The sequence below is a fragment of the Orcinus orca genome, chromosome 4 (genome assembly GCF_937001465.1).
Source record: "Orcinus orca chromosome 4, mOrcOrc1.1, whole genome shotgun sequence".
Lineage (NCBI taxonomy): Eukaryota > Metazoa > Chordata > Mammalia > Artiodactyla > Delphinidae > Orcinus > Orcinus orca.
In genome coordinates this window covers 5016594-5035259 of record NC_064562.1, presented here as the reverse complement: position 1 = coordinate 5035259, position 18666 = coordinate 5016594, and the positions used below count along the sequence as shown (strand labels likewise).

The window sequence follows — 18666 nt, the reverse complement described above, 5'->3', positions numbered from 1 at the left end:
TAATCCAGGGGGAAGACTCACGAGGCGCCACTAGCTTCAAGGTCTGCATGTGTTTCCGGGTGTGACACTCCAGTATCAGATACAAGAAACATGCCGTTCACTGGGGAGCCCCAGAGGCTGGACAGGTCAGTGGGTAGAGCGCAGGGGACACCCCCCGCAGGGGGATGCTGGCACTCCCCAGAACTCACCCCAGAACGACACTTAATTCCTTCACGTGCACGCGCGTGTGTCCACGAAGGTACTCAGACAGCATCTTACTCTTCAGGTACATCTCCTGTAGTCTGTCTTCCAGGTGCATGATGCACTGCAAAGCCAATCACGCTCACGGTGAGGGCGAGAACTCGGACCTCTGCCAACGTCTAAGAGCCGCAATTCCCTCAATCCATTTCTAAGCGCGCTACTGTCATCTCATCTCTTTAACTTATACTTCAAGAATTACAACCCAGCTCAAACCCTACCACGAGCAGGGATGAGAACAGGTTTTTGTCATCAACAAGGACCTACCGAAAAGCACAGGGAACTCTACTCAGTACTCTGATAACCTATATGGAAAAGAATCTGAAAAAGAATAGATACGTGTGTGTACCACCGAATCACTTTGCTGTACACCTGAAATTAACACAACGTTGTAAATCAACTGTACTCCAATATAAAATTAAAAAAAATAAAAAAGAATAGGTTTTTGTAAAACAGTAAAGTTTAATTTTTCCAGTGACTGTTAAGATCTTCATATATATTTTCTGGTCTTTCTAAAAAAGCATTTGTTTCTACATAGTTAAAATCATTCTATAAGTATACTTATTTCTTGCTTTCAAAAAACTTTCTAATAATCCTTTTTTCCCATGTTATTAAAAATTCTTTATCAATATAATTTTTGACTGATTTTTCAGAATGTGAATTTACCATTACTAAAATCACATAGCCATCTGCATTTTTGTTATTATACATAATTTTGTAAAGAGTACCTTTCTTGTTGTTTTCCTATATCTCAGATTATTTTGGTGCAATTCATTCCCAGAAGAATGACCGGAACAAGGTTATTCTGAACCATTTTTTTTTTTGCTCTCAAGAGTGTATTTTAACCAGGTCTCTAGTAACAATGAAGAAAGGGCAATTTTGTTCAGAACATCTCTACCCTTGGAACTGTGTCCAGCTTCGTTTTTAGGGAACAGCAGTCACTCGTGTCTTGCACCAGAGGCAAATGCTTTTGCATTTGGCAGGGAGACCGATCCAGGCAGCTCAGTAAGTCACCTGATGGCTCTGGCAAGGGTCACTCCATCAGACATGATTTTCTTCTAGACCATTATGCCTGCTATTTTCAAGGTAAAAAGATTAACAGATGCACTTGAAAATGTTGATCTCGACCACCCGGGCTGATCAGTGACATGGAAAAAGTATCCACTCGAGATGCAATCTTCTCCGTTTTTCCTTGGCTTAAAATCTTAAGTGCATCGTGTTGTGTGGCCGAAACACAACTGGTAAGTGAGTAAGAGTAATAATCAAAGCAAGGAGGATTTCGCCAATTCTCCTGGGGGAAAATGTTCCCCCAGGAAAACAGAGTTAAGTGCAGAAAGGTCTCCTGTTCAGTGTCAGTTCCTTGTGGAGCAAATACAAAGTTTTAGTAAGAGTGTTGTAAAATATTAAAAAGAACACTGACATTACGTTGAATCCTTTATGTTTTAAAATAGTGAATTTACTGTGTTTTCATAGTCCCCAGGAAAACTGTGTGTTGCAGGGCGGAAGTAAACAGAACATGGGTTCACATGGAATGTGCACGGGACTTGCAATCAGAGCACTTAGAAAGTTTTTTCAAAGCTTGACTATGAAATTGAACTGTTTCGGGATTCCTCTCCCTCCTTTCTGAGATGGATTTCTTCAACTTTAACTTCTGAAATTTTAAATACCTACTTTCTCTTTTCGTACTGAAGGTCCTAACAGGCCTTTAATCACGTGTTTCGTTCGAGTGACTCTTAAGGAGAATTTTAAGCTGCAGATGAAACGTTCTTTGATCCTGATTTTGTCAAGTCATTCATATTATTAAGTGGTTATATGTAACTTATGTCTAAATGAAGTAAAGGCAATTAACTGCGGTAATTTACTGCTGGGATAACTAAGACATCAAACGTAGCAAGAGATATGGATTACAGAATACAATATAAAAGTCTGGTAAATATAACAGTAAAAAACTGTAAAATCAAATCTCTCTCTCTTCCCTTACAGAAAAGCAGACTTCGGCCTCTAAATCAGCATGATGCAAGTTGCTACTAGAAGGAAAAACTGCCTAAAAATGTAGAACAAGCATCAGGTTGTAACATGCCACAGGTGGTGTCTTCTGTGTCACCCCTGAGAACAGGGCTCCTGCAGTTTAAAGCCCAAATAAAGGTTTCAGTGAAAAGATGGTGTCAGTCTTTAAAGCCATGAACACTGTTCACGCAACTGGTTCTCACCAAGTTACACTAATAGTAGCCGTTTCCTGAGTGTGAGTAACATCCAACACTACTTCAAGTGCTCTACCTGAATTAGCTCACTTAATTTTTATAACCAGACAGGATAGGTTCTGCTGTGCCCCAGCTTCGACAAGGCACACGATTCAGAAGCAGAGAAGCCTGGGTCTGAGTCCAGGCCACTGAAAGCCCACAGACTGGCCACCACTGTCCACTGGCTGCCAGGGCATCTCATCTCGCCTGAGCTTGGACAAGTAGAAAGCAGCACTTGGAGAATCCTCACACATGCCTGTTGCCTAGGAACCACCTTCACTTTGCAGAGGAGAAACAGATGCCCGACGAACCAACGGCAAAGCCCGCACGCAACCCCCATGATGTCCCGTGGCGCCCCGTGATGCTGTGCTGCCACCTGAGGTGACAGCCAGTGTTTCAAAGCACCTCCTCCAAGGACAAAGGAGTCCTGACCTTCCGAGGAGTGTGGTGCACCTGCAGATCTGGTCACGAGAGCTCAGGGGAAACCCTCCATGAGCAACCAGGGAGGTGGCTCGTATTCAGCCTCCTACTTGGTTGTCAATAGCTCTGCATCTTTTGCGGAGGCCGGAGGCTGGAAGGGAGATGCTGTTTGGTTTGGGGCTGACAGAGGGGGAGTCCAGAAAGCTGGTGAGCTCATCCCAGCTGCAGCCCCGCCAACTCGGGGGTTCTGCCCTGTACGTGCCCTTCAGCTGCGCTTCTGCTCTGGAAACCTTGCTCCCTTCCTTGCTAAATGTATTTTCTCTCGATCTCTCTGCACACAGACACACAGACACACACACACAGGAATTTGTTTTGCATATTATTCCATGGACTCAGGGAGAGCTGCTGATCATTTTCTTGGAGTTTAGGGGGTCTGTCTTCTGTTTGTACTTAATGTAACGTTATCAAAGTGATTTTAAAATCCCATTCGAAAAGGAACAGTTGATACCATCCCCTATGGCTATGGTGCTTCAGCATTTTAAGTGTTTACACGAACGATATTCTATTTATCCATAACAACTTAGGGAGGATGGTCTCTGAACAGATGGAACTAGTCCCTTCGGAAGCTGGCTGGCTTGTATTTGACCTGAGGACGGGAAAACCAATCAGTCCCCCAAAGGAGGATTTTAAATTTCCCTTTATGCTCGATCCCTGCCCCCATACCTTACCTGTTTCTCCACGTAACTTGTTCAAAAAGACCGTGTCACTCTGTGCTGTCTCCAGAAGGACTATTGCTACTGAATCCAGCCCGTGTGCTGGTTTTGTGTCACACGCTCTGTTTTCACTGATGCTAACATCCAGTTAGACTAAAATCAATACACGGGAATTCGTGACTTTATAACCACGATGCTGCGGAAAATGCTTTTTTAGCTCATTTCTCTGATGGTCTGAGAACGATACTTACAAAGTCGGCGGGGAGGTGAAGCCTGTAAAGCTGGAGGATGGACTGAAGCAAGCTGGACACCTGGCTTGAGACCAGGACGTCCTGGCCGAGTTTCGTGCTGTCTACCGCCTTCCTCTGACTCGTGGCCACCTGGACGCTCCACTTGTCCGTGTCTGCAATGATGCACACGGCCTCAGCGATGGGCTCGTCGAGCACGGGGTGCTGTGGGACAGACACACACGGGGTCAACTCTTCACCATGCTTCCGGTGACATCGGAACGTCCAGAACTTTCTGTGCAGCGTCAGACTCAGGGGCAGAGGTGATGGCGGGAGCCCCGAGCCCTACAGGGACCCGAGCTGGGGTGTCATCCCATAGTCATTTAAATGTTAACTTGACAAAACTGCACCCAGTCATTATTTCCTTCCTGCGCCAAGGGGGCACACTATAAGCGTCATCAAACATGCAGAGGTAAGCAAAAAGGCCTGTGATCTCCCTACATCCCAGGACATTAAAGCCCGTTTCCTTCTGGAAGACTGCACTCTCCTTTTATGCTTTTTGTTTTTATTTATTTCTTTTTTTCCCACGAGTCTTGTGGGATCCTAGCTCCCTGAACTGGGATGGAACCCGGGCCCCCTGCAGTGGAAGCGTGGAGGCTTAATTACTGGACCGCCAGGGAAGTCTCTGCACTCTCCTTTTAACATGGAGACGGTCAGAAAAAGGTGTAGGGGTCTACTGCCATTCTTCCCATCACAAGGTTTGGCAGGGTAACTTAACAGTCCCTGAAAGCTATAGCTTTAATCACGAGGCAATGTTTATTCAGAAACCGTGTGCTACACGCATAAATCAACTCCAGGACAACCAAAATCAGACGGGGCTAGAGAGCTGTGTACAAGATGAGGCCAAAAGGCACAGGTGTGGCTACCGATGAACATACTTCAAATACCAAATCCTCAGTAACCGGGCAGTGACGGACGGAGCACATAGGAAATGTGCCACGGGGCAAACAGGGTGAACACGAACGCAGTCCAGGAAAACGGCCTACAGGAGGCACGTGAAAAGACGCTCAACATCACTAATCATTAGAGAAATGCAAGTCAAGATTACAATGAGGTATCACCTCACACTGGGCAGAATGGCCATCAATAAAAAGTCTACAAACGATAAACACTGGAGAGGGTGTGGAGGAAAGGGAACCCTGCTGCACTGTTGGTGGGAATGTAAACTGGTACAACCACTATGGAGAACAGTATGGAGGTTCCTTAAAAAAACTAAAAACAGAGCTACCATATGACCCAGCAATCCCACTCTTGGGCATATATCCAGAGAAAACCATAATTCGAAAGGATGCATGCACCTTGATGTTCACTGCAGCACTATTTACAATAGCCAGGACATGGAAGCAACCTAAGTGTCCATCGACAGAGGAATGAATAAAGAAGATGTGGCACATATATACAATGGAATATTACTCAGCCATAAAAAAGAATGAAATAATGCCATTTTCAGAAACATGGATGGACCCAGAGATTGTCATACAGAGTGAAGTAAGTCAGACAGAGAAAGACAAATATTGTATGATATCGCTTATATGTGGAATAGGAAAAAACGGTACAAATGAACCTATTTACAAAACAGAAATAGAGTCACAGATGTAGAAAACAGACTTATGGTTACGGCGGGGGGGGGAACGGGGGAGGGATACATTGGGAGACTGGGATACACATACACACTGCTACATATAAAACAGATAACTAGTAAGTACCTACAGCACAGGGAACTCTATTCAATGCTCTGTAATGACCTGTACGGGAAAAGAATCTAAGAAAGAGTGGATCTATGTATACGTATAACTGATTCACTTTGCTGCACAGCAGAAACTAACACAACATTGTAAAGCAACTATACTCCCAAAAAATTAACTAAAAAAAGAAAAACGGCCTAAAACATTGAATTTCTCAAAACTGATCACAGTATAACTGCTTCACCACCAGCTCCTCTGACACACGTGTTCAGGATCCCGCACGTGTGCAAATCAAGGGCACAACAGGACTGCCCTGCAGCCCCAAACTAGGAGAGAGGAGGGGGTGGGCAGGTACGCAGTGAGCCGGAGACAGACGCAACGCGCCTCGAAGCCGGCGTCTGCGAGCCCACCTTTCTGAGCCTGTCACTGAAGGCACAGCGGGCGTGGCCTCCTCCTGTCACGCGGCTCCTTCCGCTGCCCTGTGGTGGCCCTTCGCTGCTTTGGCTGCTGGGCCAAAGTTCCTCGCGCTAGGTTCGTCCTGATTCCCCTCTGGAGAAGGACCTTTCCCGGGAAAATCCTGGAGGCCCCTCCCTGCGTCACAGGGTGGGAACAGGGCCCAAGCTGGGCCAGTGAGACTCTCCCTCCTGGCCGCCTGTCTGGAGCAGGCGGCCAGGAGGCCGGGAGCAGCTGGGGTCACCGCACTCCTGCTCGACAAAAGGCGCCACGAATACCCACAGCGATTCTTGGTTCCTGCACTTCCACAGGTGCCTTGCTTCCTGCCGGCCCCAACCCTAGCTCTTCGGTCTCCTGACCATTTCTAAGAATCCCTAACATCCCTCCAGTGAAGTCCCTTCCGGCTAAATTCACAAGAGTCGGTTTCTGCTGCTTGCAGCAAAGAACCCACACAGGTACACGACCTTGTCTCGGGTGACCGAGACCCGAGATTTTTGAGACTTAACACTAGTAGTGGGAAGGCCGATGGTAGAAACCCAGATGTTTGCTGTCACGCTGTCCTTTCACCAGGCGATCTGGCTCCCTCGTTTGGGGCTTTTCCACTCAGTCTTTGTGTTCTTTGTCACAGATGGGGAAGAGACTGAATGAGAACTTTGGTGAGACCAACATTTTTTTCCTCAACTATATCCAGGAAGGAAACTTTTACGTTTTAGAATATTTTTCCCATTGAAGAGAATAGCAAATCAGGCAAAGTCTAGCGGCCCAACATTTATTTAAGCACAGGTTAAGCGTGAGAAATAAAGAACATGGCAAAGCAGATTCCTGAGTGAATGAAGCCCAGTTTCCCGAGGACGGCTCTCATTCTCTAAGACTTGCTACCGAACAGTCGAAATGCTCACACACACAACGACCCTAAATTCCCACTCTCACCCACAGGTTTTTGTGACCCCTCAGTCCTACCCTTCTCGCACACTCTCCAAAGCAGAAAGTAAAGACCGGGCTGCAATGACTTCCCTTTACAAGTTCCTGCAAGTCCTTGCTCAATCCGTATGTCATAAATTCACAGCAAGAGGACGATGACTTGCCATCGGTGTACCTGGTCCTTATGAGCAAAGGAAATGGAAATTTGGAAATTTAAAAGATTTGTATTTTGAGCTCAAGTTCCTTCAATGCTTTGCATTTATCAGAAATTCACAGTGTGCTGGCTATAGCACACAACGGATCTATAGTGAGACCTTTTCTTCAAGGGACTTACGTTCCGAAAGTATATATATAATCATTAAAGACCAGAGGCCAACGTACGTACGGTGAGTGGAATGCATGCCCATCCCCTTTCACCTGGATTTCACTCACCTCCCTCTAGCAAGGTGTGGTAAAAGGACCCGAGCCAGGCCAATCAGATGTGCCTCCCCTGAGATTTCCCTGTGAGCAGGGGGCCAGGAGGCTGAGAAGGGTTGGGGTAAAAATCTAGCTTTTGTGGGATTGTTTGCAGTAGATAATTTGGGCCCTAGTTTCCAACTCAGCACAATTTCCTAAATGATTTCCCCAGCATCGTGACAGGGAAGGGAGCAGTGTGTGGACTCGAGGAAAGCACACAGACAGCAGCTTATGGGGCCCCGTAACCACACACAGAGCTCCGCCTTCGGGAGTGAGCCACTGGCACGAGGGCAGTAAGGCTCACTGGGGAAGCGATGCGTGGAAGGCTGCCCAGGTCCCAGTGAGCCCAGGAGGCTGCAGACCCAGGGGTGGTAACAGCAGAGGAGGGACAGAGGGGTTGGCTCAGGTATCTTACGAGGAAGAACGAAACGGGTCAGAGAACTGTGAAAGAAAGGAAGTGAGCGTAAGCCATTTTTAAATCACTGGTGGAAACCTGAGCGCAGACCTAGCACACAGGAAGGCTCGGTCTGAAGTTGGGACAAACGGACAGGAGGTCGAGAGCCCACCCCCTGAAGGAGGGGCTGACTCTTCTCTCCCTGGACTCTCAGCTCCTAGCCCAGGACCGGGCCCTCAAGAAAGGGGACAAACTTAAGATGGACCAGGTCAAGCACAGCGGTGACAGGGCAGGGAAGCACGTGCAGCCCGAACACAGCACGGTGCCCCCACGTGTGCAGGCTGCAGGGACACAGAGAACCACGGAGAGCTGTCAGGGGAGCACCTTAAAAAGGAATTACACAGGGCACGAAACTCAGTATCCTGTGACCAACCACAATGGACGAGAGGATGAAAAAGAATATATGTGTGCAGCTGAGTCACTGTGCTGCACAGGAGAAATTAACAGCACTGTAAATCAACTCTACTGCAATGAAATTAAAAAAAAAGAATTACACATCCTCGGACTCCTAAATACCTAACAAGTAATTACCTGAACACACCCCAATTGCCTCTAAGTACACCATCTAGTAGTTACTTATTTCCTGAAGAATAAACACTTTTAAAAGGAAAATGGAAATAGAGGGAAATGTAAACAGTCAAGAAAAAGAAATGAATCCTGGAGAGAGATAAAATATGTCTATAACTTCGATTAAGTTATAATCTAAGGGGCACCAGGGTGACTGCCTGCCCAGCTCTGATGTGGTTTAAACTTCTCTAAGGTCAGAGAACTGAAGCTTAAGTTCTGGTGATTATGGAGATTTCTGATACGTATCTTCCCAAAAGAAACACAACCCCACTAAAGACAGGGCAGTTTAACCGTATCATGGTGTGGCTGATTAGTCAATGTCTAATCTAAGCTTTTAGAATTTAAAGAACTCCATGATTCAGAAGACCATGCCTGGATTATCAAAGGAACACTCACCCACACACGCCCTCCGCCCTGCCTGGTATTCAATGGAAAATTCCTCTTAGAAAAGGCTCTACTTTTTAAAATAAATTTTTAAATTTTATTTTATTTTTACTTTTGGCTGCATTGGGTCTTCGTTGCTGCACGTGGGCTTTCTCTAGTTGTGGCGAGCGGGGGCTACTCTTTGTTGCGGTGCGCGGGCTTCTCACTGCGGTGGCTTCTCTTGTTGCAAAGCACGGGCTCTAGGCGCGCGAGCTTCAGTAGTTGTGGCATGTGGGCTCAGCAGTTGTGGCTCGCGGGCTCTACAGCGCAGGCTCAGCGGCCATGGCGCACAGGCCTAGTTGCTCCGCGGCATGTGGGATCTTCCCAGACCAGGGCTCGAACCCGTGTCCCCTGCGTTGGCAGGCGGATTCTTAACCACTGGGCCACCAGGGAAGTCCAAAGGCTCTTTAAGGCATATAGAGAACCACAATAAACAAAGGAAACACTGAATTATATGATGCTTCTTCTTATTACTTTTCCTTATGAGCCATATCTTAACTGTAGAAGTAATTAACAGTGAAATCTGTCAGGCGGGTCTCTTAAGTTCATGATTTTATCAACTTCACGTACACACCAGGGTACACACAAATACAGACACTTATCAGCAACAACATACATGGCGCAGTGCTTTTGAGAAATTAAGTACTTTACCAAATGCTGTAAAACGTTAAGACTGAATGATTCAAACACCTACTAGAAGCCCAATCCCTCCAGCTCCATCCTTAGAGCTTGGATCTGATATTTCACCAAGGAGCCAAGGCTCCGAAGTTGGACACGATTGGGCTTAACTGTCACCTCCATCACTTACTAGTCCTGGGGCCTCAGTGACCATTCACCTAGGCCTCAGGGTCTTCGTCTGCAAAGTGTGATCGTACTTCGTTGAGAGTTTCTGTGAGAAAAATGAGCGTGGAACACGAAGTGCAGCGCCCACCGCTTGTCGGGGGCCTTCTGCTGCTTCCCTACACCGCCACCTCCATGTAACCACGTCCCCCAAACCCTCGCAGCACCACTTCCCTCACCAACCCAGAACCCTGCTCCAGCACAGACACCCCAACGCTCAGGCTCAGACTTGTCTCTTTCCATCCTGGAAGCTCCGTCTGGGCCCACCGTCACGTGCACACGCTCCCCTCCAGGGCGCCCTCAGAAGAACTCCCTGCTCTGGGCAGGCAGGTCGCCCACCTGTTACTCGGGCTGTGCCCAGAATGTCTTCCGGGCTGCCTGCTAAGTCTTCCAGTTCTTCAGGGGCCCAGCCTGGGTCCTCACGTCCCTGTACCCCTCAACAGGACTCCCCGCGTCCACTCTCTGACATTAAATCACACGGTCTTAACTTGCTCTGGATTTCACATCTGTTTGTCTACTCAGTGATTTCATAAGTAACTCAAGGAGAGAAATCACATTTTTCTTCCATAGTCTCGGAAATGAGCAAAACAAAAGGCAAGGCATGTGCTAAATATCTAACGCATGCTGGCTCTGTTGAACAATTCTCTATTTCTTTATTTTTAGATTCAATCCAGTTCCTCTTAAGTCATCCACACAACTACTAACATACTTCTTTTCCACGTATTGCACTTAAGTGACTAACATTTCACATGGTTACCTTTTTCCTTTTTAAAAATTTTTATTGAAATATACTTGATTTACAATGTTGCACTAGTTTCAGGTATACAGTAAATTGACCCATTTATACATATATATATACAAATATATATATATATATTTTTTACATTCTCTCCCATTATAGGTTATTACAAGATCTTGAATATAGCTCCCTGTGCTATACAGTAGGTCCTTGTTGCCTATCTATCTTATATACGGTAGTGTGTATATTTTAATCCCAAACTCCTAATTTATCCCTCTCCCCTTCCCTTTGGTAACCATAAGTTTGTTCTCTATGTCTGTGAGTCTATTTCTATTTTGTAAATAAGTTCATCTGTATCATTTTTTTAGATTCCACATATATGATATCATATGGTATTTGTCTTTTTCTCTCTGACTTACTTCACTTTGCATGATAATCTCTAGGTCTGTCCACGTTGCTGCAAATGGCATTAATTCATTCCTTTTTATGGCTGAGTAATATTCCACTGTATACATGTACCACATCTTCTTTGTCCATTCCTTTGTTGCTGGACATTTAGGTTGCCCCATGTCTTGCCTATCGTAAATGGTGCTGCAATGAACATTGGGGTGCATGTATCTTTTCAAATTATGTTTTTCTCCGGATATATTCCCAGGAGTGGGATTGCTGGATCATATGGTAGCTCTATTTTTAGATTTTTAAGGAACCTCCATACTGTTCTCCATAGTGGCTGCATCAATTTACATTCCCACCACCAGTGTAGGAGGGGTCCCTTTTCTCCACACCTTCTCCAGCATTTATTATTTGTAGACTTTTGATGATGATCATTCTGACCAGTGTGAGATGATACCTCATTGTAATTCTGATTTGCATTTCTCTAATAATTAGTGATGTTAAGCATCTTTTCATGTGCTTCTTGGCCATCCATATGTCTTCTTTGGAGAGATGTCTATTTAGGTCTTCTGCCTATTTTTTGACTGGGTGGTGGTTACCTATTTCTAACTCAAGAGTAGGAAAGTACCAGCTCCCATGTATGCTTCCTTCAACTACTGATGAGTTCATCAAACCTTTCTTGCCGTAAGTACACAGGATGCAGTCCTGCTCTATAGAGAGGAACGTGAGAACAAGAAGTACGAGAGCTCATGAAGTATCTTGGCACGTCAGAAAGAGAATCTAGGAACTCATTCAAGTGCTTCTGACTTGTAGCTCAAAGAGCCTGCCAAGCCCTCTACTTTGAAACCCTAGGAGCTTGTCAGGGTGGAAATCCCTCGGAAGACAAGATTGCAACAACTGGGAATGACACTTGCAACATAATGACAAGAGGAGAAAACACGGTCACCTCTATTATGACTTTGCTAAGAAACTTCCCATCTTTATGCTGCTGGTATTGCCCAATACATACTCTAAAAGCCCCTTCGGGACTTCCCTGGTGGCGCAGTGGTTTAGAACCCACCTGCCAATGCAGGGGACACGGGTTTGATCCCTGGTCCAGGAAGATCCCACGTGCCAAAGAGCAATGAAGCCAGTGCGCCACAACTACTAAGCCTGAGCTCTAGAGCCCACGAGCCACAACTACTGAGCCCACGTGCCACAACTACTGAAGCCTGCGTGCCTAGAGCCCATGCTCCGCAACTAGAGAAGCCACTGCAGTGAGAAGCCCGCACACCGCAACAAAGAGTAGCCCCCGCTCGCCGCAACTAGAGAAAGCCCATGTGCCCATGCACCCATGCGCAGCAACGAAGACCCAACGCAGCCAAAAATAAAAATAAATTAATTAAAAAAATTAAACCGATCCTTCGTGAATCCTCAAAGATGCCAGCCCACATGTGGCTCACAGGTAACAGGTGTGCAGACGGACGCCGGTACTCACAGCCAGGTCTACAGTCTGCTCACTGATTACAACAGTGCAGATTTAGCAACCAGGACGAGCCACTGGGTGGCCTTTTCACACACAAAGGGAGCAGGTGATTTATGACTCAGGTAATGGGAAGAACCTCTCTGTTTCTTTTATTTTTCTCTGAAACATTCTGAATTATAAAACATAAGATTCTTGGGTATTATCTGAGTGTCAATTTGCTCATCACTTCCTAGAAGATATTTCTGTCAAGTTCTACAACTTTATTAAACTGAACTTGAGTCAGAGAACGTGACATGACAAAACACCTTTCAAAGAAATCCCCCCTCCCCGTTATGTTATAGCCCCACGACTTAACAATAGCAGCTCTTACATGGCTTCAAGTCAAGCCTTGGGTTGGTCACAGAGAGAAAATGGACGATCAGTGCCCTGAGGGCCACAGTCTCAGCACCTGCTCTTGGTTAAACGTCATCGGATCCCATTTTTATTCTTCTACCTCCATAGGGGCCAACCCCCCTCCATGTCCTTGGAACCGAGGACTCAAGCGACCCGAGCCAGTCCTTAGCCAGTCCACCCACTTCTGGGCGGCCGAGGGCGCCTACAGGACGCAGACACGTGTGGATGGCTGGCCAGTTTTTATTAAAAACCTTCAGTCTCACATCCGCGCGGAGAACAGGAACCTGATTACCACTCGCCATTCTCCAACACTTCCTCCAGCCTACGAAGTCATCCAGGATACTAAACACTAAATGCTCAGCATGCAGGCTCTCCCGACAGCAGTTACAGAGACAGACAGACAGACAGAAGCTCCCGTGGCAGCAGAGCCGGCTCCGCCTGTGGTTAGTCTGTAGCCCCTGGGGAGCCCGGCCCCCTCGCCCTCTCTCCGCTCATCCCCACTGTAGACGTCACCTCCTCCAGGAAGCCCCCAGGCTGTCCCCTGCCTCGCTGCCCGCCCCCCTGCTGTGGGCTCTGCTTTCACTGCTTATGTCTTTAATCACCTGTTGGAGTTCAACCTCCTGAAGGACAGGGGCCATGCCTCCTCTCTGGCTGTTGACAAGGGTCCTTTGTCTTTGATGTCCTGCCGCTCAGCGAGGGTCTGTTTATATCTACCCTACTTGGGAGTCAGTGGGTTCACTTCATCTGAAAGATCACAGCCGTTCTTCCTTCAAAGGCTGTTTCTCTTTCCCGCCTTCTGTATGCGCGACAGAACCTTCTCACTCACGCCTCCAGGTCTCTTACTTGCTCTTCCACATTTTTTCACGCGCCTCTGTCTCTGAGCTACAGTCAAAGCGGTAGTTCTGCATCTAGTCACTCTTTCACAAACGCTAATCCTCTCTGGCTGAATTTAATCTGCTCTGCTCTTTAACCTACCCCGAGTTTTAATTTCCATGACTGCATTTTTCCATTTTAGCATCTCTCTTCGGCTCTTTTACAAATCTGAATAGTCGTGTGTCATAACAGACGGTCTTTTTAAAGATCCCAATTCCTTCTTTTATCACCGTAACCATCTTAAACATACCTACTCAACAGTTACTCTGGACTGTTGGAGGAGGGCTAACGCCCCTGCCTGTACTGGTCCCTCTCCCTCACCCTGACCACGAGCCATCGTGTTGGAGTTGTTTTGTTTTATGTGCTGTATGTGTCTCTCGGAAACAGGCTCCATGTCGGTCTCTAAAGGCTTCCGAGTTGTGATAAGGTAGAGAAGGAGAGCGAATCGATCATTCTGGACCACGGGCACTGTTGAGGGGTCCTGGGAGGTGAGGACGTCAGGACCTGGGGCAGCGGGAGCGGGGAAGGTCCGGCGGGGGGGGCAGGGCCCAGAGGAAACCCCTGACCTTCTGTGTGTCTGTGCCTGCGGACTTGTGGACACAGGGCGCAGCCTCGGGGACGCCTTAAATGTCAGGACGGTCACATGCTGAGGAAGGAAAGAGTTTAAAGTCGAGGAGCGGTGCTCAAGGTCAAAAAGGGTCATCAGAGCAGTTATGGGAGGATGTGCATGACGCCAAAACACAACGTAAGAAGGCTGGTACACAGATTTTTCTGCAGAGAATGGCAGAGACGTCCAAATATCTTGCATGTAATGAAAAAAACTGGGGAAAACATAAAATTAGCCATGCGCCTGATATTTACAAGATGCAAGAGAAATGACGGCTTTGAGACGTATAATAAGCATTTTATTCTCCTTTAGGTAAAGAAAAAGAACACAAAGGGCCCCAGGAGGCATGTCCAAACAGAGAACTCTTCCCCTCTATGTCTTAAAGGCAGACTCTCTGCCGCGTCTACTTTAGAAGGAGGGTCATGCTCAGGGGCACAGCTTCATCTGCAGGAACACACGCTCCTCCGCCCAGCGCAGGGGGACCGTGCAGCGTCCCTGGGCACCGGGCCAGGCGCTGGACGGAGAGACGCCCGCAGGCCTGGTGGAAGAAAGATGCTGGAGGCATATGCAAGCACCGCGTGCAAAGGGCCTGGGGCAGGTTCAGAGAAGGGGCAACGTTGGGACGGGGCCTGCAAAAGGCACTGGGGCTGCTTCAACAGCGCCTGAGGCAGAGGGAGCAACGCACGTGGCAAGGAGGTGAGAGAGAGGGCGGCCGTTACAGGCTGGCACATGGTGTGACCGAGCCGCACAGGAGAGCAGGGCTGCATGTGTGCGTGTGTATCCGAAACACATACAGGGGGCAGTTCCAGCCAAGGAGCCTAGACTTCACTCTCTAAACAAACAGGCCCCTATGAGAGCAGAAGAGTGACCGACAGAAGCCACGTTTGAGAAGGAGCCCTCTGTGGCCACGTGCAAGGCTGGAAGGTGGAGGGCAGCTTAGGAGGAGGGGGTCACCAAGATCTCAGACCGGGGTCGGCGATACCCAGAGATTGGTAGTTTTTTCAGATTTTTTAAAACCCCCATCTGCAGTAAGAAACGCGTTTTAACGGCGTAACCCAGGGATACAGGTGCATCCACACGTACAGCCCCCAAGAGCCAGCCGGTGCTGAAGGCCCGCGCCCTGCTGTGCACGCCACCCACACCGGGACGTGTTCCGTCTCGCCAGCAGGTCTGCCCCACAGCGCTACGGACCTAAGGCTGCTGCTGACTCCGGCCACCCCAGCGCTGCCCGCGCTGCTAAAGTGATGCCCTTCGGTCGCTGTGACTCGCTGTCCTTGCGTCGGCTCCCTGGCTGCCTGTGCTGCACGGGCAGTCAGGTGCCCACGGCACGCATCCCAGCCAAGCCGTCGGCAAAGCTGCCCCGCTGCGCTGCTGACTTCTGCATGTTTCTGCAGTCTGTTGCTACTCTTAAAAAGAAACAGAAGAGGCTGCCGTATCCAGCCGGTGCCCCGTTTCACAGAGCATTCTGAAGACGCCCAGAGCCCTGGAGCACAGTTTTTGTTAAAAGAAACACTAATACATGATGTTAATTTTGGTCTCGATGACCCGACCCTACAGAGCTGGAGCGGCCTGGCTGCTCCTCGCGAAGCCACCAGGGGAGGGAAAGCAGCTGCCGTTAGCGTTGAATGAATGGGTCCCGCTTCTGTTCCACCGCCCCCCGCAGGAGCATCTTGGGAAACTCATTTACAAAGCGCGTGCACGGGTGTCATTGTAACAGCTACCGTCTGTCGGGCGTTCAGTAACGCGCTGGACGCTGTGTTCAACACTGGATGTGTATCATCTCACGGTCTTCAAGCAGACCTCTAACTGCCGTCACTTTCTAGAAAATGGAACTGATGCTTAGACGATTAAAGAATCCTGCGCCAGGCCACGAAGCCACGAGGGGTGAACCACGGGTCAATCTCAGGTTTGCCTGCCTTTAGAAGCCAAACTCTTAACTGCCGGGTTACGTTTTATCTGTTCCTCTAAATACATTTTCCTGAGGCTTAGCGAAGCCAATGGATTTAACTGACAACCAGCGAACAAGTGGTAACACCAAAGCGTCAGTGTCATGTCGGTCTCCTCCACCACCTCCACTGCCCCGTAACGTAATACCTGCCCCAGCCCCCGTCAGCAGTACCCGCAGGCGGACAAGACACATGAGAAAAGAAGAGAGAAAAAGCTCCTTGAGAGTCACAGGTGCAGAGTGAAGCTGGCTCTCTCACCCTCTCTCTCCTACCTCACCATTTAAAGCCAAAAGGAAAACAGAAGAAGGAATTCGCATTTAGATGCGGCAGGAAAAGAATGAAACTAAATATGACTTCAGCCTAATTGAAGGCAGCTGTATAATCTCTACGTTAGAAGGCAAAGAAACAGTTCCAGTGACGGAACAGAGGTAGTATGTGGATTAAACAAGAACACGTGTTTAAATATTTAAAGACCATCAGAACCTTACCACGTGGAAGCCAGTAATAAAAATCAAAACGAGTGAAATAAAGTTGATACAGCTTTCTTTCATAAGAGACTAGGATAAGGAAACGCACAAAAAGAAACTCTTAGTATCGGAAGCTCCAGATGCAATGCCTCAGTGAGAGAAGAATCTCCACAAGCTGGCCCACCGACGCTGCACAAGGACGCGTTTATGTAAGACAGATGTGACAATCCAATCGTGCACAGGCCTAGAGAGCAGATCAGTAATGTAGATCAACTGCTTTTAAACAGTTACTAAAAATCCTTCTCCAAAAACAATTATGAATCTCAAAGCTGGATGAAGTCTGGCATGAACACTAGAAATTATTAACGTCCGAAAAACAGGTTTTCGAAAGCAAACTACAGTAAAACAATGTATCCCGAGCCCCTCTTCCTCAGCAAGCTGTTATTTCAGCCGACTCTGCTCATGTACTTGTTCTTGGGCCTTTGTGTCTTCCTCTGATAACACACTCAAGAGTTTAAATAATTACTAGGCTTTAGGGGCAGGAAATTCAATATAATGCACCCCCCCCAAACCTCCTAATTTACTTTTCCACAAATATTCGTCAACGGCAATTTTTATTTAAGCTCTGCCACAGAGCAGAGCCCCGGTCTGAGAAGCAGTTTAAATGGAACGCTTACTTCAAAAGCCAAATCCATTAAGATGAACGTGACGAAGTGACAGGAGAACTCTGCTAACGCTAACCGGACACACCCTGAATGCAGTACGCTTCTGAACACAGTTTATGCCCCTTCACAGTTTCCTCTTAACACCCAAGCCGGCTGCACGGGGCGTGTTCCCACCATCTGACACAATACAGGTTTTTATGGTCAGCGACTTTCCATCTCTCAGGCTGACTGCATAGTCTACAGAGGTGAGAACAGCTGCAGTGTGAAAACACTACTGCAAGGAAGAGAAGATGAGAGATGACAAGTCTTTAAGAGTTACAAACAGAGGAAACAGGATTTTGTTTTCTTAAATATAAGAATTATAGCGCTAGATGGTCACCATGGAAACCTAATACACAAACCTCTGAACTTGTCAGCCTATGGAAGATATAAAAAGGGTCATGTATGGTTTTGCAGATAATAAGGGCAAGACGGGCTATCAGTCGATAGATGCGTGTCCACAGTGGGGCGGGCACTGAACATATTTCTCTGAGGTCACCGACATGCGGGCCTCTGAGGTGACAGGCAAGGACACAGTGCTCGTGACGGCTACGAAGATAGAATATTAACGGCACTGCTTCCTTCCAGGGCCAGCCTGGGGAGGGTGGTGGCCAAGCACAAAGCGGGGCGGGTCAGGATCGTGGTACCAAAGACCACACCAGGCGGGCCCACAGCCTCAGGCCGCCCTCTCCCCATCTCCCTCCCTCCCCGTTCAGGAGGCTGAGCGCATCTGCTTCACCACCGGGCTTTTCTTCCCATTTCACAGCAACACCTCCAGCCTGCCTGGCCTGTGCCTGATGGACGTTTGGTCTTCACAGAGGAGAAGCTCAAGGTCAAAGGCGGCACGCACTGCCGTCTGTCCACCTCTCCAAAAGGATTTGCTGGGCGAGGAGGAAGGTAGCTAGCCAAGTTCCAATTTTCCTAATGCGCTGAGAACTTTCCCTATTGCCCAAGATACAGTATGTTTCCAATGCAAAACAGCTATTTTTGCACATCTGTCCAAGAGCAGCTCAACTGAAAACAGGCCTGTCAGATTGACAGCATTTCCATCGCCGCTCAGTTCCTGTCGCGCTGCAGAGAGCGGAGAAGCGCTTAGCAGCAGCCACAAGGAAATCTTGCAGGAAGACTTGCTAATCTCTACACAGTCATTCTCATGCAGCGAACTTAATGACACATCAGTTAAAATAAATTACTTTTAGGATCTTGCAAGGAGCGGCTAAGAGGCAAACCATATGTGACATCCTTTCGGCCCTCCCCGTGAAGGCACACAACTGTCACCATCTGTGCTGACTGCTCTGTCTGCTCCACCCACCCGCCCCAGCCCCACCCTTCACTCGGGTGGCTCGGGAGGTGACCTCTGTGGGCCCTGGGACCGCGTCTGCA

General features: G+C 47.9%; 2 protein-coding genes across 12 annotated transcripts in view; one reads left to right on the top strand and one right to left on the bottom strand.

The window, feature by feature from the left end:
* Positions 1-2395, top strand: part of C4H4orf45 (chromosome 4 C4orf45 homolog) — a 94039-nt gene extending 91644 nt beyond the window's left edge. Inside the window, exon 5 of the mRNA XM_049709041.1 lies at positions 2221-2395. Coding sequence (XP_049564998.1) covers positions 2221-2268 — 48 coding nt within the window. The 3' untranslated portion in view covers positions 2269-2395. The remainder of the gene's footprint in view (positions 1-2220) is intronic.
* Positions 1-18666, bottom strand: part of FNIP2 (folliculin interacting protein 2) — a 135958-nt gene that overhangs the window by 16277 nt on the left and 101015 nt on the right. For 6 of the 11 annotated variants that reach the window (XR_007476955.1, XM_033421526.2, XM_033421533.2 and 3 more), the window contains 2 exons: positions 3862-4062; positions 189-304 (listed from right to left, as the gene is read on the bottom strand). The exons of 1 other annotated variant lie outside the window; for it this stretch is intronic. Coding sequence is in view for 8 of the 10 variants with exons in the window: in XM_033421526.2 (XP_033277417.1) it covers positions 189-304; positions 3862-4062 (317 nt within the window). In the remaining 2 variants the exon portion in view is untranslated. 4 more of the 11 variants (XR_007476956.1, XM_033421528.2, XM_033421530.2 and 1 more) reach the window with 3 other exon arrangements.